This window comes from Marmota marmota, unplaced genomic scaffold (genome assembly GCF_001458135.2).
Source record: "Marmota marmota marmota unplaced genomic scaffold, marMar, whole genome shotgun sequence".
NCBI lineage: Eukaryota > Metazoa > Chordata > Mammalia > Rodentia > Sciuridae > Marmota > Marmota marmota.
Genome location: NW_025999869.1, coordinates 21153406 through 21178082, shown reverse-complemented (window position 1 = coordinate 21178082; position 24677 = coordinate 21153406). Strand labels below are relative to the sequence as shown.

Sequence of the window (24677 nt, the reverse complement as noted above, 5' to 3'; positions counted from 1 at the left end):
TGTTTTTATTAGTTTTTTTTATGGTAAGTTTTTTTGAGTTCTTTCTATATTTTGGATATTAATACTCTGTTGGAAGAATAGCTGGCAAATATTTTCTCCCATTCTGTAGATTCTCTCTTCATGCCCTCATTTTCTTTGCTGTGCTTTTTAACTTGATGCCTTCCCATTTACTGATTCTTGGTTTTATTTCTTGAGCTTTAAGGGTCTTGTTAAGGAAGTTGGCATCTGCACCAATATGTTGAAATGATGACCCTATGTTTTCTTCTAGCAGTTGCAAAGTTTTTGGTCTAATTCCCGGGTCTTTGATCCATTTTGAGTCGACTTTTATGCAGGGCTAGATAAGAGGGATCTGTTTTTATTCTTCTACACATGGATATTCAGTTTTCTCAGTATCATTTTTTTTTAAAGGCCATCTTCTCTGATGTGTTTTTTGTTCCTTAGTCCAACCAATTTATGCTTTGGAGAATTATCACTTTTTTATTGTACAACTCACATCTTTTTGTGTTCTGGGAAATGGCTTACTGCAAAGAAACATTCTTCCTTGTGACTTAGATAAGACTCACAGATGATGCCCTGGCTGCCTATGACAAAGCCAGACCTCCAAATTCCCATTCTTTGTCTCATTCACTAATCTGAACTATTCTCATTTACTATTCTGGTTGGTCAATGTCTGAGACCTGACCTGCTATTTATTTTTTAATTTGACTTTTATCTTAAACAATTTAAACATTATTAATATTATAGTGGAATTGGTAAATCTTCTACCAAAATAAAATTCACTGTGATTTACCTTGCACACTATCATTGGCACTTACTGGATTTTAGGGAACCTTGTCATGGGCATAAGAGACTCGGAATCCTCAGTTATTTTGGGGGCTGAGATCTAATCCACTGTAAATTTAAGGAATTGGGCCAGATAATTCTTTTCATGGCTAACTCTCTCTTCTTTTGTGACTAGGAGGATTTGATGAAATTGCATATGGTATTGATGGCACTCATCCCTCTGATGAGACTATGTTCCACTCATCACTTTGTTCTATAGACACAAATAGCCTAACTCTGGCCTTTTGTTTTGTAGTGATATTTTACTTCCAGAAGGATGATATCAGTGGGAAAAGCAGCTTTTAGTTGCTCAGAAAACTCCAACGACCGCACCAAATGGTCTCAGCTTCTAGGCTCATTTGTGCTTGAAGAAAACACAATCAGCTCGGCCAGTTGGCTTTCTTTGGATTTGTCATTTTCCCCTACCTGGTTCAGGTTGTCTTTTATTAAGGAGGGCTCCAAATTTGTATGTCTCCAACTTTGTACTCTCTGACATCCTCTTTTTTTTTTTTTTTACAAAAAATATTTTTCATCTTTTAAAAGTAATATATAATATTCAAGCATTACAGAAATATTTAATGCAGGAAATAAAAGTCCCCCTTAGTCTCATTCTCAAGAGATAATAAAAAGTATAAACAGTTCTGGATCCATTTCTCTAGGTTTTTGTCCTTGTATGAGAACATTAATCCACATAAAAAAGTAAAAATGGGATCCTACCATAATACTCTTTTGCTACTTGCTCTCCCCACACCTGCCTGATTTAATCCTTCATCCAGGATATTTTTGACTTTTCTGCTTGGAATGAGGTCACCTGGCATGGCTCTGACTGATCATGTGATATTCATTACATGGTCATTTTTTCTCAGGGGTTCAGTTTCCTCACCTGTAAAAAGAGCAGCCTCCTCTAACTCCCTGTGATAGAAGGCTGAAGAAAGAGAAGGTTGTGTTTGAAAGTGTAGGTACCTGGCCGAGGGGTAGACCCTGGTGGACAATTCTCTGTCCTGTTCTACTGTGGTATTGAGTTTATAGCACTTACCGGACCCTGAAATTCTAGCTTCCCAATTTGTTAGTTGTTTGAACCTCCTTCTAGAGTTTAAGCTGTTCAATGTCTGAGACCTGACCTGCTATTTATTTTTTAATTTGACTTTTATCTTAAACAATTTAAACATTATTAATATTATAGTGGAGAGCAGGGACCCTGCTTATTCTGTTTGTTCATTGATGCCTCTGTCCTCAGAACTTAGAACAAATTATCTACTCTCAGTTGGGCTTCTAGTTGATAGATCCACCGAGAGACAACAGGGCAGAACGGAACTGGGCTGAGCCTGGGTAACAATTGGACAGTTGCCCACCATGTCCTGGAGGTCAGCATCATCCTGCAGGCCTCCTCTGCCAGCCTTGTTCCTGCACAGGTATCACTCTGTGGGTACTCTTGGCCACCTGGTGAATTAAACATCCTCTATTGTCCTGATTTTCTACAAAATTGTCTTCAACTTTATGCTATATGCTCGCCTCCAGACAGATTAGTCAGACTTTCTTTAAACCTTCAACCACACTTTGCACCCAGCCCATTTTAATTATAGTAATAACAACATTTTTTGTTTTTTACAGTTATGCACCAAATGCTGTGCCAACACTCTTCTCTCGTTTAACACTTAGAGTAACCTGTCACTCCCATTCCACAGATAAGAAAAACTGAGGCTTTGAAATCTTAAAAGCAATTTTGCTCCAAGGGCATACACCTAGTAAGTGGTGTAACTAGAATTTCAGATTATAACTGATTCCCAAGATAGAGTTTTCCACTGCTGGGTCTTCTGTGATCCTACTCAACTTAAAGATTACGCATTGACAGGGGAAGGACCCATAGCCTTTACCTAGTCCAATCTCATTTTAGGCCTGGGGAAAATTAGACTCACAAAGTCAGGGGAGAGCCTGTAGGGAAAGGAACATCTTGCTCTGATCTAGAGATGGTCGAATTTTGAGGCAGTATGGAGCATCACGGCTTCGCCTGAGCCTCCTCAGCCTATTTTTCAGGAGGTATAGATTTTTTACATTCCAAGACAAATTCTATGAGTTCCGTCAAGCCCCCTCTCTCTGGGCATGATGCAATCTTTTTCTTGGCTCCTGTGGAGAATTTTTCTCTTCTACTAGATGTTTTGGGTCACAGTGATAAAACTACCTCCAATGAAATTCATGCTTTTTGCAGAAATAAAGCCATTTTAGAAAGTTTGTCTTGTCCTATGGAAGAGGCCTCTCTGCAGGCCTAGCTTACCATGGGAAGCAACCCTATCTGCAGTGGCTCAGATATTTTGAAAGGCCTAAAGTTCAGACATGGCCTGTCAGGCAGCAAGGATGAGGATGAACCCCTCACTGCAACAGCAAGAGAGCCAGGACTGAGCTGCCATAGCTAGTGCACTCTCTCACTGGGACTTATTTCTTGGAGCAAAAAGAGGTCATGGTAAGACACAGCAGAGTTTCAGGATTGGTGGGTTGGATTTCTTCAGGTCCTGGGTTTCTGCAGAGCCAATAAGAGGAGGACGTGAACAGGCATATGGGGACAAATGAATTTGGTTAAGAAACACTGAGTTCCACTGGGATGATGCTTTGTGAGAGGAAACGGAGCCAGTTGAAGACTGTAGGAAGTACCAGGGATATGTCCCTTGTCTTGTTTGCCTTTGGCATGCACCAAGGAATTCATTAAGTTCTTAGCCTTTGAGAGGCTTACAATCCATCAGGAGAGCTGTAAGTCCCTCCACAAATATATGGAAATATATTGAGCAAGCTGAGAAACAACAGTAATACCTACATTTCCAAGGAGATTTAATATAGAAAGGAGAGTCTGTGACCAGTTGTGGGTAGGGACAGTGTGGCAATCCAGGGGATACCAAGAAGGAAGCGTTGCTAGAGATGGGTCTCCATACATCCATGGGATCTCAGAGACACGGAGAGGGAATTACTATTGGTTAAGGGCTTGTGTTCTGCTAAGAAAAAGCATTTGGAATGGAGCTTCATTATTTATCAGTGAAATTATTATCCTTAGTCTTTAAGATGAGGAAATCGAAGCTCAGAAAATGTTGAGCCAACTGCCAAGATCCTACGGGAAGCAAGTGGATCCAAATCAGATTAGCTTGAAACCAGAGCTGGCTCAGAGGTCTTTCTAGGCAGAATTGAAGGGAGGGGAGTTTCCAGATTTATGGAGGGGGTTGGAAACACTGCAAGGTGAGACAGACAATGAGAAATCCGTTTTGGGTTGGGATTTGGTTTGTGTGAAGTACAGCAGCTGGAAATAGAGATGGGGGTTGCAAGGGTGGCGAGTTGAATTTTGTGTTATTCTCAAACCTGGTGTTTTCAGGAGAAGGGCAGCACGGCTACAAGAGGCATGAGATGCATCTATCTGTAGGTACTGTGACAGTATTGCTGAGTGATAAAAGGAAGACGAAGAACACGGTGTTTAGAGTAATTCCTTTTTTTTTTTGTACAGCACAAATGGCTTATTACTGTAGCACAGAAGTTAAAAATGGTTCCTGGAGCCACACTGCTACTTCCAGGCTGGATGATCCTTGGGAAATTCTTTAACTTCCTCCCTACAATGGGATGAAGAATACTGTGTGCTTTATGGGACTGTTCTGAGGATCAGCATGGGTTCAGAGACACTCAACTTCTAGAATGACATCAGGCACATGAGCACTTATATTTGGGTTATTATTATGTTATTCAAATCATCTGGGAGCATGAATATCCAACTGTTAAATGATTTATCCTAGGGAATAAAATTCAGTGTATTTTTGTTTTGAAACATTTCTCCCTATGTTGTTTTAATATTTTAAGGCAAACAAGTGTAATATTTATAATGTAACAAACCAAAAGACAGGAAAACAAAATAAAAAGCCAGCAGGTCTATTTCAAGAGTTGATATTGGGAGACTTTATTTCTACTGTATTTTTTTCTTCTATTAGCAACAGGTCTGCTAGGGACGTGTTGGGAGGTATCTCTGGTATCAATCAGAAAGCTACTGAAAACCGGTGTCTGAGACAGCATTGTCCAGGGTCCTACATCTGGAGTGATGCTCGTGGTTATAAAGGAAGACTGGCTCGGTCCTCGCTCCCTCCCCCTTTGTCCTCACCCTGACACATCTGGACTGGGTGTGGCTTCCTGGTATAGAGAAGTTCTGAGGTGCCCATTGGGTCTGCTTTGGGAGTGGCAATCTTGGACATGTGGTGGGATCTCTGGCTCTGGGGATGGGACTGACTCTCTGACCTCTCATACAGAAGATAAAGGGAGACTGGGGTTACTCAGTCCTGCAATTTTGGAACGTTAGTGGTGAGACTGACAGATCCTTGATCTGAGTACAAGGGACCAATAGTTAAAAAAATTCTGTTCCTGGTCATGAAAACCAAAGGTTGACCAGTAGAATAGAGGAAAGGAACCAGGGGAAGGAGGAGGGGAGAAAGGGGGATGTATTGGGGATTAATATTGGCCAAATTGTATTGTTATGTTGTGTGCATGAATGAAGAGGTAACCATTATGTACCATTATAATGCACCAATAAAAAATGTGAAAAATTGTGTTCCTGGGCCAGAGGCAATGCTGTCCCTTTTCCTGACTTCCCAACTCAGAAATTTTCTCCCATAATCCTAAATAGCTCTTTCAATTGAATGGTTTTGTCCACAAGGCAGCTGGGACAGAGAAGAAAAGATGCCATGTAGTAAATCATCTCCACCCTTCCACTGAGCTCTGCATAGATGCCTTCCTGATGGGCGTGAAAATTAGTGAAATTCTGTGCAAAGGGTGGAGATTGGAAACACACGTCTATTATAGATGCCTCTTAGGTTTGTTATAACCTGGAACAAGCTGGAAGAGATAAGCTCTTGAATACCTGGAGAGGCAAACTCATCTCCACCACCTTCCTCATCCACCTCAGGCTTCTCCCCCTTCTACTCTGCTTCATTTGTGGAATTGTGATGGCAGCGGAACAATTAAAAGAGTGATTTCTAGAGTCAGACTTGGTTTTCAATCTTGGCTCTGCCTCTTACTAGTTATCTCACCTTGATCAAGTTACGTGACCTGATGGTATCTTCATTTTGTTGCCTATAAAATGGGAATATAATGCTATTTACATCTCAGTTTTTTTTGTGTGTGAGAATTATGAAATGAGGTATATAATGTTGTTAGTAACAGTACCTAGGATTCCATAAATATTCGATAAGTACTAAGGATTATTACTGGTGAGTCGTTGCAGTCTGGGCTGAGCTGGGTCAACATGAGAAGGACAGAAGAGAAGGCTCAGGAAGAAAGGGATATTTGGCTGCCTGTGCTATCTATTAACATAAAAGATACATACGCTCTGTGCCTCAGCAACTCCATTTCTTGTTTCTGTTATCTGCCTGGAGAAATGCCACATGTGTTCACAAAGATGTATGTGCACCGTGACTACTGTAGCACGGATTGCAGTGGAAAAATTAGGGAAAAAATGTATAAATGCCTATCAATAGGGAGATGGCAGAATACAATTAGACCTCCATAGCATAAAATGCTCTGCAGTGGCTAAAGGAATGAGGTCCCTCAACAGGTAAGGCTTCCCGAGACACAGAAACATGAGCAGGACAAACTGCAGATTATGTTGGCAAAGTGAGTTCAAGAAATGAGTGTGTGTGTGTGTGTGTGTGTGTGTGGCTATGCATATGTGGTGTATTTGTATGTAGTACATAATGGATATGAATAAAAATGATAGAGAGGGATAACAGTTGGAGGGTCCTGGAGGTCATTATCAAAGTGGGTTTTGGGCTTAAATATAGTATTAGAATTTCTTTAAAAAGTATGCATATATTTTACCATTAAGAATGATCAAGAGGGCTGAGGTTGTGGCTCAGTGGTAGAGCACGTTCCTCCCATGTATGAGACACTGGGTTAGATTCTCAGCACCGTATATAAATAAATGAATAAAATAAAGGCCCATCAACAACTGAAAAATTAAAAAAAAAAAAGAATGAGAACACAGGAAGAAAGGCCTTTCTAGTTAAGAACAGGAAGACTATGGCTCTCTCAAACCAAAGTCCTCATGGGAAATTCCCGCTCTCCTCTCCTAATCTTCTTTCCACGTCTGTGGCCCACTGGCAGAGAGAGGGGACTGTTTTCTTGATGTCTGTAGCAGTTCACAGGAGCTGCAGAGTGTGGGTGTGTATCAGTGTATATCCACCTATATGATCTATCTCTCTATATTGATAGATCTATCAGCGTATATCTATCTATATAGATATACTGTATACATACACACACACAGACATACACAGACATATTTCAGTGTGGTGGGTTGGGAGCAAGGAAATCTGTATTTGAATTCTGGCTTTACTGTGAGATTAATAGCCTGGTTACTTGTGATTACCAAGTGGAAAATCACTTTTCCTCTCCAAACCTCAGTTTTCTCAGCTCTAAAATGGGCACAGTGACCACAGTCTGCTGTCTACTTTTCAAGGTGATGGGCTTGGAGCTATGTGATACTCTAACCCATAAAGAGCTTTGGTAAGAGTACAGCAGATCTGCCTGGCAGCCAGGCTTGCGGCGGCCTTGCCGCAGTTCTGTGGAGCTGGGGAGGGTTGCAGAATGCAGTGTGTAGCAATAAACTCGCAGCTATCAAAAAGCTGGAGACCACGGCAATTAATTTATTTGGTGTATAAGATACTAACATGCTTTGTGGAAGGGCAGACAAAGGGGTAAAGAAAGAAGGACAGGGTCCTGAGATCAGATAAATGGGACAGTGGCCTCTGGACATCTGGGAGTCCTAAGCAATCCTCCTGTTATGCACACTGTTATACAGTGTGCACAGGAAGGCTGGTAAGTGAGCTCCTTGGAGAAAAAACAGACTTCCTTCTTCTGACTATTTTGATTCACCTCCTCTGTTGATCCAGGCAGGCCCTCACTGCTATGACCCAAGGCCCCAGGGGGCCTGGATTAAAGGTTGATTCCTTGGGTGGTCCTTCTCTAACACAGAGTTCCTAGCTATGTAAATGAGAGCTTTTGGTTCACTAGGTCTTCAGGGACCAGAACCAGTTCAGGGATGGAGCTAGCTCCCTGAGGAGTCCTCTTGATGTGCAAGGGTTAATATTTATGAGACTGATGGTGTTTGAGAGAACTGAAGGAAGGAAAGTGCAATGGTAGTCAGGGCATAGGGACCAGTATACAAATGCTGCGTGTGCAATGTCTGGGGCATGACTTTGAGGGTCCTGTCACTCCATAACCTTGAGGGATTCATGTATCCTCTCTTCCTCTAAAAAATAAAAGGGTCGATTTATGTCAGAGGTTTTGGTCAGGATGATTTAGATTCTTTCTGCTCAAGCCTTCTGTCCATGTAGCAATAGTATCCCCTGGGAGCTATCAGAAATGCAGATTCTCAGGCTCCCCAGGCTGACTTGGCCAGCAGCTGTGTCTTTGTTACACTCTCTGTGATTCCCATGCACACAGGAGTTTGGAAAGCACTGACTTAGGGACTCCTCTTGACCTTGCAGATTTTTCTATTCTCATCCTGGGAAATTCTGTTTCAGCAATTTACAAATATATAATTTACTTTATTTAATTTTAATTTTAAAATATTTCGCAGTGTTGAAGATCAAATCCAGGGCCTTGCCCATGCTAGACAAATGCTTACACCTCTGGCTCTGACTTTGATTAATTTCTAAAATCACTTATTGAGCTATGATTGACATATAAGAAGCTGTACATATTTAATGTAGAGAACTTGATGAGTCTGGAGTTAAGTGAAATCATCTTCACAATCTATGCCATAAACATATCCATCACCTCCAACGGTTTGCTCCTGTCCTCTCATTTATTGTATTTATTGTTATTTTTGTAATAAGAATATTTAAGATTTACCCTCTTAGAAAATTTTGGGGACTCTGTCTTTTTGACAAACCCCTCACAGTGAGGGACTACCGAATTGTAGAACTTTCTAGACCTTTTGCTGCCCCGAAACTCCAAAGGACAGTGTGATATCTGGTGCGGGACAGGTGGGTAAGTCGAGAATGTACCCAGTCGGGAGCTGAGGCTTCTTCTTTCTGTGCCTGGGGGTCTCCCGTCTACGGGGCTAGACAGAATGCTGCCCAGGAGCCATTGCCCATTTCACGGCTGGGATTAACGTTTGTTGGCAGTTCCCTGTTAAGATGGTAAACTCATTTAGCAACGGACACTGAAAAACAGCCGAATTCAAAGGCGGAGAGTGGTAATCTAATTGCACTGAATTAGCCTCGGGAGACTGGGACAATCTCAACTTCAGGAAACCACAAAGGGCTCCTTTATACAGAGTTTGAAAAGCTCTGGGGTCTGGGCAGCCCTCATAAGGGCCTGCGTTACAAAGCCTGGGCCCTGTTAGCTTTGTTTCCTTTAATGTGCTCTCTGAATGGATTTGCTGGCTCCCCCTATGGTGTTTTCGGTTGTGTTAGGCTTAACGGAGGTTCCTTCAGGGGAGACGGCTGGAGTTCAGCATAGAGTCCTGAGGACTGACCAGGTCTGAGGGTTCGTCCTTGGACCTTGGCATTTTCCGGTGGATCCTTCTGGCTTATGCTGAGGTGCTTCTCATTTCTTAAAACCAGGCTTTTCCATAACCATGGTGATTTCCTCTTAATAATTCTTTGTCACATTGTGTATGTTTATTGCCCAGTTTGTTTATTTTAAAAAATAAAAAATACCCAGAGAGGATGTGTTGATGGTATGCTTTAGTCAGTTTATACCCATCAGATGGTAAATTGGGAATCAGGAAATGGGGAGCATTAGCACTGTGAAGGTTTGTCACTAACCTGCATTTTATTTATTCTTCTGCAGCAAATGATAAACCTCAATTTACAAAAGAAGGATTTCTTCTAGGCTTCTCCTGGGAAGCAGATTTCCACTCTCTGTTTGCACACCTCCACTGACAGGAACCTTCACTACCACTGAGGAAGCCCTTTGCACCATTTGACAGAGCTACCAGAAAGTTCTGAATTACATTGAGCCAGAATTTATGTGTATGCATTTAAAAAAAAATCTACCAATTCTTCTCTTGTAGTTACATAGAATAAATCTAATGTTTCCCAATATGGGGTCCCTGGGCACCTAGGAGGTGCATGAAATAGTAATGAGGACTCAGAATCCATCTTAAACAAGCCAAAGACTGACAAACTGCATGTTCACATCTGGCAAAGCTTTATGGATTATTTCAAAAGCATCACATATCTTCAGTTTTGTTTCTTCTTAGGTCAATGGAGTGGCGTTGTGCTGTGATATTTGGTATTTATGGCAATTATGTATGCCTTTGATTAATAAAGATGGAAAAATAAGTTAATACTGAATGGGATTTAGTAAATAAATTTCTAAAATGTAGGCTTTGTGGAATAGTCATGCTAAGAAGAATCATTGATAGGAAGTATGAAACTTTGGTCTGTCTGTCTTGCAACCTTTTTTTCAGACTGAAGACAGTGATCAGGTATCACATTTTCTCAATATTCTAAGCTTTTCTTGGGGGAAATTGACACATTTATAGTATCTGTCAGTAATCCTGTCCAGGTTAGGATAATCCTCCAAAGAGTGAAGTGGCTTTGTGAAGTTCTCAATTCTTTCAGGTCTTGACCTGGGATATACCTTGGTATGGCTATATATTTTTTGGTAGTAATTAAAATATTCTGCAATAGCTATAACCCAAACTGTGCTGTGATGGAAGAGGTTGAACGATACAGCTAAAAATAATTTTAGAGACAGTGATTGATCAAATCCTTTCATTTTACAGGTGGGGAAATTGAGGGCCGGAAAGGTCATAGAACCCTCTCAAGGTCACACTCAGCTAAACTCTAGATCCTGGATCTGCGGCCTTTGGGCCAGTGCGGCTTTGCCTAATGCGTACTTTAAAACCCGCGAATAGAATCAAGATGGCCATGCGGGGAGACAGTGCCATCCATCTTAAAAATCATTCTGGCTTCTGCCAGCTGATGAAGGAAATAAAGTTAATGACGCCCACATAAATGTGACGCTGTTGCAGGACGCACGCACAGGCTGCCTGGAGGAGAGCTCTGTGGGCCTTCTGAAGAAGGAGAAGGACGCTTTTAGTGTAGTTTTAAAGGAAGAAGTGTCTCCTTTTCTGTAAGGACAGGGACTGTGACATCTGCCCTGCAGAGAGCCTAGCTTTGGACTGGACACGTATGCACATGCTAAGTAAGTGTCTGGTGAAGAAATGAAGGCAGGGCCACCACTAGAACCAATTCATCCTGAGCCTTTGTGGGTCTGGGGCCCTGTCTTTGATAAAGAGCATGCCAGAGGCCGAAGGGAACTTACAAGGGTTGGATTCAGTCATTTGAATTGCAAACTGAGTCCTCACCGTGGAAGAAGCTTGTTATGGCCAAGCTGTGGGATGGGAGCAGAGCTGGCTCTAGAAGCAGGGGCTCTCAGATCATAGCCACACTGCTCTTTGACTGCACCATATAGTTACAACCTCTTTCATAAGATAGTCTCAAACACAAATTCCCTAAATGTCCCCTGATAGGTCATTACCAGTTTGGCAAATATGCAGATGTTCGTGTGCTGATCCATAACTCCATTTACTGGCTTTGGGTCCCTGTCCAGGCTGACACTTGGGAAGGAAAAAAATGACTCCCCCCCACCCCTGTTAAGGTTTCTAAACCCCAAAGGAGGGTGTACTGATTGACATTTTTTGTTGGTCCGGATGCAAACTTGCCCAGCAGCCTCCCCTTTCCTTAGGAAAAAGTCCTTGGCCTATTTCAGAAGCTCTTAGACACTTTCCGCAGTATCAAAAATGCAGCAAGTAAGACTCAAGGCAGGGTATAACTATGTCACCAAGAGAAAAAGATCAAGGTGGTCATCTGCCCCCTTTTTAAAAAAATATTCATTTTTTTAGTTGTAAGTGGACACAATATCTTCATTTCATTTTTATGAGAAGCTAAGGTTAGAACCCAGTGCCTCACGTATGCTAGGCGAGCACTCTACCACTGGTCACATCCCCCCATCTGCCCTTCTTGACAAGCTGGGAGACCCAGCTGCCAGAAGGGCCACCTCAAGCGAAGTTTATTTACTTTTCAACTGGGTAGTTATTTTTAGGACTGCAGTATAAAACAATGTGCTTATCATGTTCCTTTTGATCCTAGTGTGTTTGAAACATCTCCCCTTCAAGCTCTAATGACTTTTCTTGGTAAATGAGTACCATATTTAATACAAAACCCGTGCGAAATACCATCTTACTGGAATGGGAGATGGAAGGGGCACATGAAGAAAACCTAATCATGTTTTGGGAGAGCCACACATAGATTAGACTACATCTATCTTCCTATCTTTATTCCCTTCTGAAGCACAAGCTAGGCCCCCCCCCTTTTTTTTTGTTTCACTGGGAGGGTTTGTATATCTCCTTGGGGACATTTTTCTAAAGGAAGCTAGAATTTCTTATTTTAACTTCCTTATTATAACTCAGATGTTAAAAGCAAATCATTAAAAATTTGGTCATTTCAAATGGCAGATCAAAACTTGGGCAATTGAGTCTCCTTTTCCTGCCCTCCCCCCAATGTCTGGAGATATTTTTGATTGTCATGACTGGAGGTGGGAGGGGAAGGGAAGCTACTAAACATCCTACAGTGCACAGGATAGCCTTCGTAGCAAAGAATCGTCCAGTTCAAAATGCCAATAGTGTAGAAGTGGAGAAATGCTATTTATTGTGGGTCTGTTTGACTTGTTGATAAAGCAAAAGAATTTTGGGGTCCTACCAGACCTGTCCTGGACAAAAGCCTCTGTAAGGGCTCTGGGGATTAAAGCCAAGTTACCTCTGGCTTGAAAGATGGTTTGAAAGGGACGTGTTCCCATCATCACAACAAAATGTTTTTGTCTGTTATTTTTGGTTTGTCTGGATATAAGACTCCATCTCCCAAATGAGAAAAAAATTTAGTTTATTGAATTCTAGAATGCCACCTGCAGTATTTTAGAACCTCAGGCTTTACAAAAACCAGAGCAGGAACTTCTGCCAAATCACCTCCTTTTTCTTATAGGGACACAGTTGATGAGCGCCGCAATGCTGTTGGTCTCCTAGGACCCCAAGTCTCCCTTTCTAAGGCTTTGATTCGTTCTCTGTGTTGGCATCACATGAGATTCTGTCCGTACTCTCTTCAGTTGTTGTTCTGTTTGTTTTGCTATCATTTTTGCCATTTCATTGCTTATAGGTTGCAGCAGCAGCCCCTCTGTTAGTGAGTGCTTTCCGAGCCCCCACGATTTTACAGCAAGGTGGGCAGCTGGCATATCTTAATCTAAGGAGTGCCTGGGACAATTGGATTGGTTCATCCCAAAGCAGCGCCTTAGGGGAGAAGGGGGTATTCAACCGGGGACTGCTAGGGAGCTGCCAGCACCCATTTACCCATTTTAATAAGTCTCCAGGTTTTAATACTTCTCTATTTTCATCTAAAATTTGAAAAAAATAAAAGAATGAGAAATGGAAATACCCACTGAAGAAAGACAATCTACTCAGTTTGCCTCCTTCTGACCTTTTATTTTCTTTCATCTGTCTGAAAAAATTGCTTAGGGTACTCCCCTGGTTCAATTCCCCATATTTATGGTTCAGAAATGGAGTTGCTCCTCAAATGAAGTATCTATTCCTATATTTTGAAAGTGCCATGGCACCACTGCTTTTCCAGCCTGCTATAGTTGTGACTCATTTTTTTTCCTGATAAACACATGGAATGTGTCTTACGTCCATTGAAGCTCATGTGTGCCTTCACACACGTAGGGGACAGAGATGTAAACTGATGCTTCCTGATAGGCCACTACCAGTTTACCTGAAGAATTAATGCAGCAGTAGATTCGTAACCTTATCAAAATGATTACAATGCAGACCTTTTAGACTGAGTCTCCTTTTTGTGAAAGACAATGTCTGGGAATGGAAAATCAGGCATCGCATACTGTTCATCAAGAAAAAAAGGAGTACGGAGAGGGTAGAACGATGTGCTTGGTCCTATTAATTTGCTCTTTAATCTCTCTGGTTCAGTTCTGTCTCGGGTAAGACAAACAGAGAATCAATTTGCATACAAATGTTACCAAGTACCCCATCTCTACAGCATTTCACAGTTCTACCAGGTATAAAGGGGGGACAGGATCGGATAGTATTAAGAGGACACTTTCTGCTTTAAAGTAGGTAAAATTTACAAGGCCTTGAACTACTGTACTTTTTTCATTCTACCTGATAACTTGACTATTTACATTCTGAGCTGTGGTCAGGATAGTGACCTAACAACCAATTATTCAAACCAGAGATTAGAAACTGTAGAATTGGAGCTTTGGGTACCTCAGAGAAGAGGGGGATCTTGTCTTCATCTGGACAGAAAGACATAAAGAGAGAGAGACTTACATATAGAAATTTAAAATTTTGGGGGGAGGTGTCATTCATTTAATAGACAAATCAATGGAATAATCAAACAAACAATTTTTACGCAATGTATTAAAAAAGAATTATTTGCTGTTTTATGATGGGAGAGGATAATATTTGGTGGTCACTGAGTTATTTGAAACAACTGTAGTGGGGTTTTTCAAATGTCTTTTAATCCAATGCCATGGTAAAACATGAGAAGCAGGCATCTAAAATGAGGAAGATTAATGATCCTTGCAAGCTGTGGAAGAAGAATAATTTTTTTTTCAATTCATATAAATGGAATTTATCATAACCATCTCTGAAGATGGCATGATTCACTCACTTACAAAAGGCCCATCTATTTCAATACTTCCTAAAGAGATGATTTTTCACTTTTCACTTGTAGTAAGACAAGAATGCCAAGCCTGTAGGCAGAAAAAATTTAACGTGGGAGACAATGGATAGGGAAACTCAGCTATAGAGTCAAGGATAGGGATAAATTAAGAAACAAAACAAAGAGGCATTATCCATTAGTTCAAGATCTGCTGCTAACAGAGTAGTTTGTAAAGGTGGGTAGGGGAAAGGAGAGAGTCAAAGTTTGATAGGGGGAACGTTTCACAGTATCTGTTCTTAAATTCTTTCTGCACCCAAGTTCAGGGCTTTACAAACGGAGGTCATAACTCTCTTGTTTCCTAGCACTAAGCCTCAGTAAACCCCTCCCTGTCCCCCCGCAGAAAAAAGAAAACAACAACAACAAAAAGGATAGAAAATGGTATGTTTTGTGTCCAGCGAGTTGGAGTGCAACCTTCCCTATCACCGCTAGTTGTCACTTGGCTCCCAGACGGGAGAGCTGAGGTTTTCGGCACTGCGGTTACAGAGAATGCAGTCCTAATTAAACTGGGTAACTCCTAAAGCTTCCCCTTAAAGTCCTCAACCGAGTGAAAGCTAATATGCACAGGGGGCCGGGAACCAATGTCGGGGTGTAGCAGGCAGAAGTACAAACAAACCGCAAGAAACAGGCAAACAGCTGCCAGAGCTGAGACTGTCTCAGACCTCCACGCACAAGCCAGACACCCTGCGGGCGGGGGGTGGGAGGGGAGAAGGGGGCGGGGGATGGAAGGACCCGATTGCAGCGGTACACAGCAACCCCCTCCCCCAAATGATGGGACCACGGGCAGAGTCAAGCGTCTGTACTCCTTCCCCCCATTTCCAACAGAGCGATATGGTCGGTAGAAAATTGCATACCTGAAGAATACAATGGTCTCCCAAAGGTAGAGTCGAAGAGTATTGAAGCTGTACATTTTTCAGGTCCTTGTGCTTTGTAGTCCACGAGTTACGGGGGCAAAAAAAATGTTTCAAATTGGCACTTACAAAACCAGCGAGAGCTATTGGAAAAATAATCCAGATGTTAAGGGTAGGTGAGGAATAGGGGTGCGGAGAGAGAGCCTCAGGGGAAATTGGAGCGAGGAGGCTGTAGGTACCACGGACAGCGGCGGCCGCGTAGCGTTTCAGCACCACGGAGAGCGTCCAGTCCCGCTTTTCAGGAGCGCGAAGAGTATTGCTGTTTGTTAAACTCCAGCGTGTCTGTTGGCTCCCTGCGGCGCTGGGGAGGCACGTTTGGGGGTGGGTATATTTTCTTTTTTTTACCCCTGTTTTTCTGTTTAAACGGCCAGCTCCGTGAAAGGGCAAAATTCTTCTGTGGAGATCAGAGCGCTGGCCGCGGACCTTTAGATTGGGCGAGCATCTTGGGTAGACGCAGCAAGGCTTGATGGCTCTGGGCTGGCCTGAGGGGGTCAGGGGCAAGGGGAAAGCGGTTGACGGCGCAGCCTTCAGTTAAATCTCGGAGAGTGTGCCAGGCTGGCGCATCGCGACCGAGTCCCAGAATCTTGCTCCCCTGTCTCCGTTCCGGTCTGCTGTCGCTGTGCAATCCCTGTTCTCTGGTCCCCGCCGAATAAGTTATGATCGTTGAAGGAAAGGTGTCCCATTGCTTAGGATTGCAGGCGGGAAAGAGCCCAGGGCAAGTTTCAGGGGCTGCTAGGGTCCATGGCTACCCCGAGGGGCTCAGGAGCCCAGGGTTTCAGATGCATCGCGGTTCTCTGGGCTCGCCCATCTTCCTTTGGCCAGGACTCCTCCAGATCTTCAGACTTTCTTACTGCATTAATTTAACAAACTGACGGCGTAGGGGATGGAGGGGCGGGCAGGGGGCGATGGCCTATAGGAGGGGGTGGAGAGGGGAAAGAAAAGGGGGGAAAAACTCCTTAGTATCTTCAAACCCTCCCACTCGAGGTGCTCATTGGCCCGCGGCTGCGAAAACCAGATCTTCTCCCGGTATTTGGCCAATCGCGTGTTAGACCTTGGGTTGAGTTTAACGCTTCGAGTGCTGGGCGACATCCGCTTCCCCCATTTCCCGGGGCCCCATGGTCTCTACGAGCGTTTGGTGCGGGGTGAGGGCGGTTACGGAGTTAATCTCTTGAGGCCTCTCAAAATCCTACCATTTACAAGAACATAGTCGTAAGTGTGTAAAACACCCTGGGTCCCAGTTCGGGTGTGCTTCTGATCTCAGTTTATCATTTCAAAAGGGAAGAGTTGAGCCAGATCACTGAATTTCTTTAGAACTCTGAAGTTACAATATTTGGTTCCGGAAGGAAAGGAGAGGCTTTCAAAAAGAAGTCTGGTGGATAGAGGAAGTCCCCATCCAGGGTCACTGCAGCAGAAAAACACAGGAAAGAATTCTTAAATAGTTTCCAGGGTCAAGAGGGAGCTGTCCTCTCTGGCACCCTTTTGGAAGAGAAGAAAAATAGCTTTCTTCCAAGTGGACAGGAGACAGTTTTATTCACATTTTCTAAGCTGAGTTTCTAGAGCTTGTAACTTGCTGCAAATCAATGTCAGGGTCAATCTGTACACACAGGTATCCAACACTTCTTGCTCCCTCTTCCTATTTTTTTTTTCTTCATCTCACCTCTCTGTTTCTCCACCTTGTTTGAGTCTCAGCAACCAGATATACATTTCACTTTGGAGCCCATCTGGAGAGGTGGAGTTAATCAGATTTTCTCCAAGCTATTCGACTTTGGTGGATTAATAGCCTCTGCAGGATTTTCTGGCTGATTTAAACTCCCGAGGACTCTGGGGGCTCTCCCTTCCAAGGCTACTGAGGGATAGCAACCCCTCCCCCTTACTCAGTAACTTTAGGGACGCCTTCTTCGGACTGTTTGGAGACTGATTTTTCCTAGAGTAGTTCTCAACAGCTCATCCCTCTCCACATCCAGGTCTTCTCTCTCAAGCAAGGATGTCTGGAAAGCTTTGTTTACCAGCTTTCTACCAGCAGGATTTCCCTTCTGTGCTGTAACAACACACTCTATACTACTGCTTCTTTTATTGGCTCCCATATATCAGAATTTCCATGATGCTCTGCATAGAGACTGAAAAGGAAATTTTGCTTTGATGATGAGTATTCACATGAATCTGATTCAAATATATGTATAGATAGTAATATCTACTATTAAAAATATGTAATACATAATCAAAAGCTAACCTTTTATGTGCCTGGTACTCTTGTGCACTTGATGTAACCTCATTTACATTTCACAGTCATACCTTGAGATATACATTATTATCTCTGTGCATATGTTTGTGTACATGCATACGGGTACATTTCTAAGTATAACTGGACAAAATCAGCATGTATATATTTTTTCTCTATATAAATTTATTTGTGATTTGTATTCTGCCTAATTCTGAAGAGGATTTGAAGTATATATATGTATTTGTCCATTTGTATTTGTCAATGGGTCTCCCCCTTGCCATATGCCCTACTTACATGTAAGTTCCGCTGACCTTATGTGTGTCATTGTGGTGCCTCAGAGTTACTGAAACACACTGGGAACTGGCAAGGTTGTCCTTGCACTCAACTAGATAGGAAGCACCAGTGCAATCAGATGTGGATGCACAATGCGTAGAGGTTTCTTTTTCTTCTCCTTCAAGGGAAACTATCTCTCTCTCTCTTTCTCCCTCTGTTGGTGCTTGTGACTGAGCATGACTCCAAGGCGGTGGTCTGTGAAGGAGATGAGGGTATTATCTGGAGGGAGGAGTTTTTGTTTTTCAATAGGTTCCTCTTAACTATGAGGCTGATATTTTCATTTAATCAGCACATCTGAATTGAACATGGGCCAAGCATTGGAGGAATAAAAATACATAAGATAAACAGTACTTTGAACCCCTGACATATGCAATTGCTTCAGTGAAAAAAGTACCTCATGGTTGTTAATCTACACTTTTTACTCTGTGCATCATCTTATGCTCTTAAATACTATACCCAGATCTTCCCGTTCTTATGTAGATCAATGTTGAAAATAAACAACTTGTGGAATCGGTAGGATATTTATGTCCTTATTTTATCTCTGCCTCAGAAGGGCTGTATGCATTGGACGAATGACCAAATTTCAGGCTTAAGTCAAATGAGGGCAGTAAGGCCTACTCTTCTCACCGAAAGGAACTGCATAGAAGAAATGATATTGAGAACTTATCTTACTATAACTCATCATGCTACTAAGCAAAAATTTTTATGGAATGGAACAGATTGGCTTCAGGTTGTGGTCCATTTTTATTGGTAAATATTCTGCATAACCCACTTGAATCAAAGTGTGAAATATGATATGTCAAGAACTATGTAATGTTTTGAACAACCAACAATAAAAATTAAAAAAAATATTCTGCATAACCCACTATACAGTGTAATTTCAATATTTGACTTGTCTCTTTAGGTTTCAATAGTCAGATTTGAACCCTATTAAGTATGAATAAATTTGGACACACAGTGAAACTTATCTTATTAGTAGAAAAATTTATTGTTTTATTCATTCAACAAGTATTTATTGAACATGTATTATGTGTCAGGCACCACTTTAGGTACTGGGGATATAACTGGCAAAGATCCCTGTTCTAATGGAGTGTATGTTCCAGTGGAGAGAAACAGAAGCTAAACAAGGAAATAAATGGTGTGTTAAGCAATCAGGAAGAGTAAAAAGAAAACAGCAGGGTAAGGGCAGAGAGTGACATGGAGATGCTACTTTATGTGAAGTGATCAGATTGGGGAATGCCTTCTGGAAAGGGGGACACCTGAGCAAATAATTCAAGGAAGGGACTGAACCATGTGAATCTTGGAGAGGGGAGGAGAGTTTTCCTGAAAGATAGAAAGGCAAATATAAAAGTGCCCAGAAGGGAATGTGCTTGGAGTGTTCAAGAAATAGCACGGAGGCCAGTGTGCCTGGTCATAGTGAGTGAAAGCAATAGTGGTTGTGGGCGAGGTTGGGAGCTGGTACCTGGTAGATACAGGATGGACTTTGGGTTTTTATTTTGAATGAGGCAGGAAGCCATTGGAGAGTTTTGAGTAGAGGAAAAACAAGATCCGATTTAACATTTAAACAAGATTTGTCTGGCTACTATGTCCAGAATAAAATGTGTGTTTGGGAAGGATGTAGGTATGGGGTGCTGGGGGAAGAACAAAAGGAAAGCAGGGACTAGTTAGGAACCACTGAAAAATCCCATGTGAGAAATCTTTAGTGGTCTTGTTCAACAATGTTATTTGCAGAAGGGAAAAATTATTCCCAGAGAGATGAATCTACTTACCGGATAGACTTGTAGAATGGCTGGTAGAAGAACACAGGAAGCCTAATTATAATTAAAGTGTCTTTCTACTCTACTTTAGCTCCAACTAAAGTGAAGGACATGTGAAAGAAGATTGTGAAAATCTACAAGGGCAGGAAACTTACCTGGCTTATTATTGACACATACATTCATTTTATATACATATATATAAATTATATACATGAATAAACACACACACTTTGACTTATGATGGGGTTATATCTGATAAATTCATAGAATCTTGAAAATATAATAGGTAGGAAATGCATTTAGTACACTTAACAAAACATCATAGCTTAGCTTAGTTTATTGTAAATATGTTCAGGGTACTTATATTAACCTACAGTTGGGCAAAAACACCTAAAACAAAGCCTATTTATAATAATGCGTTGACTATCTTGTGTGATTTATTGAATACAGTACACTGTGGAGTATTGTTTGTTTACACTTGTGATTGCATCAATGACTGGGAGCTGTGGCTTACTGCTGCTACCCAACATTATTAAAGAGTATGGTATTCCATATTGCAAGCCCAGAAAAAGACCAAAATTCAAAATTCAAAGCATGGTTTGGTTTCTACTGAATGTGTATCTCTTTCCAACCATCATAAAGTAAACAAAACAAGACAAAAATGATAAGTCAGGCCATACTGAATTGGGGACCACTTGTATATATAAAGTACCTGGCACATAGGAGATATTCAGGAAATATTTCTTGCAGGGATGAATGAATGGATTAATGAAAGGGATGAATGAAAGAAAAGCAAAAATGCTGAGGCAGAGGGCCTGGAGAGAGGAGAAGGACAACAGGAAAGAATAGTGATAATCAGGTGAGATTACATTGTTCAGCTTATGTAATTAACATAATGCAAGCCTCTGTCCATAATGACATTCACAGAGGAGAATGCTGGGTGCTTCAACATTGCTTTGACAGGCTTCAATGATAGTTTGTAAAGAGAGATGGATATTTGGAGCAACTGAGCAGCTTGCCTAATTGTGCTGAAGTATTATGATGAATTTGAGACTGAGAATGGAACTGGGGAAGAGCCTTTCTTCCAAGGAGCTGAGGCTTCCTGCCAGCCTTTCCTAACACAAGTTACGGAATGCCCTTACTACCTTTTTCTGCAAGCATCTGTTCTTTGTTTTTAAAGAAGGGAGCTTAGAACTACTTGGGAAATCTCAGTGCACCAGAAGACTCTTCAGTCGTATGGAGTAGATGAGTAGGCTATGAAGAAAACTTTTCCTCCCAATTTACTGGCTAGTCACCTAGTGCCCTGGAGAGTGAGATGGCTGGCTGGATCTAGGTCTCAGGATTATCAGGTGATGGCTCCTAATCCCTTGACTCCAAGGCCTAAAATAGAAGAGAAGGTAGGATCAGTGAGGAAGAAATGAAGGCCTCATATCAGTGCTGATCACATCCTGACTTTCTTCCCAGAGGAAATTCCCAATTTTCTTTTGAAGTCAAGTGTATACTTGTATTGTGGGCCCTAGTAGGTTGACATTCATTGAGAATTTTCATTGTCTTCTTATGCTTCATTTCCATCTTTCTCTCAAACCTCTTTCTCTTTTTTCTTCCTACTTTCTTCTGTGCGGCCTTCACTTGTATTTTATGTTTATTCAGTTATTTCCTCTTATTGGGTCTCTAAATGCCTCCACAAGGACTTTTGTTGTTAAGAAGTCTTGGCAAAAGGTACCATTTTCCTGAGTTTGTTCCTTCATCCAGGAGTTCATTATTTATTCATTTAAAAAATACGTATGTATTGAACATCCATTGTGTGTGTCTGACACTGCATTGAGATTTTACATGTCTAACAAAAGGTTTGTCCATTCAGTTTGCAACAAATATTTATTAAGTGCTTTGTATGTGCTTGGAACTGTAGAAAATGGTAACGCAGTGAGAGCATAATATCCGTGTCAGTTGAAAGGAGGAGGAGATGAAAAGAAATTATTGTATTGCATATTTAAAAACCACTTACGATTAAAATACACATGTACAAGTACATTCATTGTGATGAATTATTTATAAAATGGTCAACTACTCAAATCCATCTAGAGCCATCACCCAGGCTCACCCAGCTTCTCACTATCCACTCAAGATCTCTACTTTCCGATTTCTTTTATATATATATATATATATATATATATATTTTTTTTTTTTTTTAACTCGGACACAATACCTTTATTTATTTATTTTTATGTGGTGCTGAGGATCAAACCCAGGGCCTCTCACTTGCTAGGTGAGAGCTCTACCACTGAGCCACAACTCCAGCCCCTACTTTCCAATTTCTATTACTGTTGTTCTACTTGCTTTCGACTGAAAGAAAATGTTCATGAGGAGAGGGATCGACTTGTTACTTGCCTTTTATGGATTGTCTTTTTTTCAGGTTTTGACATAAAAACATTGTGGAGATGTCATTAAGTTGTTAATTTTTTTCTTTTATTCTTTAGAAACATCTAGCCAGATTGGGGTAATTTCATCTTTAAATATTTAAAGATGGTGAAGCTACGTGGGACTGCAGGTTTCTTAGTGAGAGGTTTTATTTACAGATTCAATTTATTTACTAGATAAAGAACTCTTCAGATTGCATTTCCCCTTAAAGCAGTTTTTCGAGGCATTTGCCCATTCTACTTAAAATTTCACATTTATTTGCATAAGATGTTGTAATCCTCTTATTTTGTTAGTCTATAGATCCTGTAGTGATGTGGTCTTTATCTTTGTCATATTGTAATGTTGGATTTTTCTTTCTTTTCTTGATTACTCTTTCTAGGGGAGTAGCTGTTTTATTCATCACTTCAAATAAGCAATTTTAGATTTTTCTGTATTGTCATTTTTTCCAATTATATTATTTTGGTTTTCAATTTGTGTGTTTTTCAGGAGATTAAATGTCTTTTTTTTCCCCGACTTCAGATGAATACTTAGAGAATTGACCTTCAACCTTAATTATTTTCTAGTTCTAAATCTTTTGGAGTTTCTCCCTGAGTTTTGCTCACATACCATAAACTGTGTTGCTATTTATCAATATTATTTAGTTTAGAATATTTTCTAGTATCCACTCTGCTTTATTCTTTGGCATTTAGAAAAGCACTGTTTAATGATGTTATTTCATTGTTTTCTGGCTTGCATGATATATGTGAAAAGTCAGGAATGACTTATTCATGGTCCTTTTAAAGTAACTTTTCTTTTTACCATTTTCCCAATAGTTTTTAAGATTCTTTGGTCTTTATTAGTTTTATATAATTTATTCATTTAAAAAAAATAAACATTTTACTTCGGGCTTATGGAGCTTTTTTTTGAATTTGTATCCTGATGTATTTCATCAATAGTACTTCTTTTTTCCCATATTTTTATTGGTATATTATAATTATATTTTATTAATAGTGGAATTTGTTGTTACATATTCATACATGCACATGATATAACAGTCTCATTTGGTTAATATCATTCCCCCAGTAACTTCTTTATTGTTTTTTTTCTCACTCCTCTCTAAGTCTTCAATTATACATATGTTAGATCTTTTCATTATGATCTTTTGCTTATGGATTTTTCTATATTTTTGTTATCTTTGTTCTCTATCAATTGAAATCATTTCTACTCTTTACACTCATTTCTTCTGGTGCATTTAATCTGGTTTTACATTTATCTATTGAATTAATTTCAATTGCTTTAATTTTTAGTTCTAGCTGAAAGTGCATTAGCATTTGCCTCCCCACCGCCAAATAGATTCCAGTTCTTTGTTCAGAGTTATCATTTTATCTATTTTCTGGAACATATTAATTATGATTATTTAAAAGTAAAATCTGGGCTGGGGCTGGGGCTCAGTGGTAGTGCACTTACCTGGCATGTTTGAAGCACTGGGCTCGATTCTCAGCACAGCATATAAATAAATAAAGGTCTATATATAACTAAAAAAGATTAAAAAAATAAAATCTGGGTCATCTATTGGTATATTTCTATTATTTGATTTTTTTCCCTTTTGTATCTGTTTTCTAGCATGCTTGGTACTTTTGAAATGAGTACATTAAATTGTGTGTGAAAAAATTACAGTGGCTTTGGATCACATTATCTTCTGGAGAGAACTGAATTTTCTTTGGTTGGTAGATAGAGTATGAACAGATTACCTTGATCTAATCATGGATTGGGATTTTTGTTGTGTTTCAAGTTCTGTGAGGGCTATCTATTTTAAAAAATATTTACTTAGTTGTTGATGGACCTTTATTTACTTATTTATTTATATGTGATGCTGAGAATTGAACCCAGTGCCTCACATATGCTAGGCAAGCACTCTGCCACTGAGCCACAACCCTACCCTGGGATGTCTGTTTTTGATTTACCTTATTCTTTGGGTATAGCTCATTTATCAGGGTCTCAATTGAAAGCCAGCACCCCTTCTTTGTTGGACCCTGGACTCCAATTTTTGTTTCTTTGTCTGAGGGAAACTGCCAAAAATATTGTTTAGCTTTTCAACCCTTTGCAGCTAGCTTTTGAAACTATTTTGTAATTAAGCTTTCCCTGACCTTTCTCCTTGAAGCACTATCATTCATTTTGCTTTATTTTTAGATTTCTAGAAAAATTTCCAGATACCCCTTACCTAGTTTCTCTTAATATCAACATTTTTCTTAACCTAGTACATTTGTCAAAACTAAGAAATTAATACAGGCATATTACCATGGACAAAGCTACTGATTGATTTGGAATTTTTAACTTTTTTTTTAAATCCCCCTTTACTGCTCCAGGTTCCAGTCTCAGGTGCAGCATAACATTTAGTCATCCTGTCTCTTTAGTTTCCTATTAACTGGGACAGATTCTCAGTCTTTCCTTGTTTTTCATGACTTCAGCAATGTTGAAGAGTGTT

The 24677-nt window shown here is 40.6% G+C and overlaps 1 protein-coding gene across 2 annotated transcripts in view; it reads right to left on the bottom strand.

Moving 5' to 3' along the window:
* The window catches only part of Glra1 (glycine receptor alpha 1), a 78766-nt gene extending 62401 nt beyond the window's left edge, over nucleotides 1-16365 (bottom strand). For both annotated transcript variants that reach the window (XM_015492811.2, XM_015492812.2), the window contains exon 1: nucleotides 15428-16365. In XM_015492811.2, coding sequence (XP_015348297.1) covers nucleotides 15428-15483 — 56 coding nt within the window. In that variant the 5' untranslated portion in view covers nucleotides 15484-16365. The remainder of the gene's footprint in view (nucleotides 1-15427) is intronic.
* Nucleotides 16366-24677: the final 8312 nt, after the last annotated feature.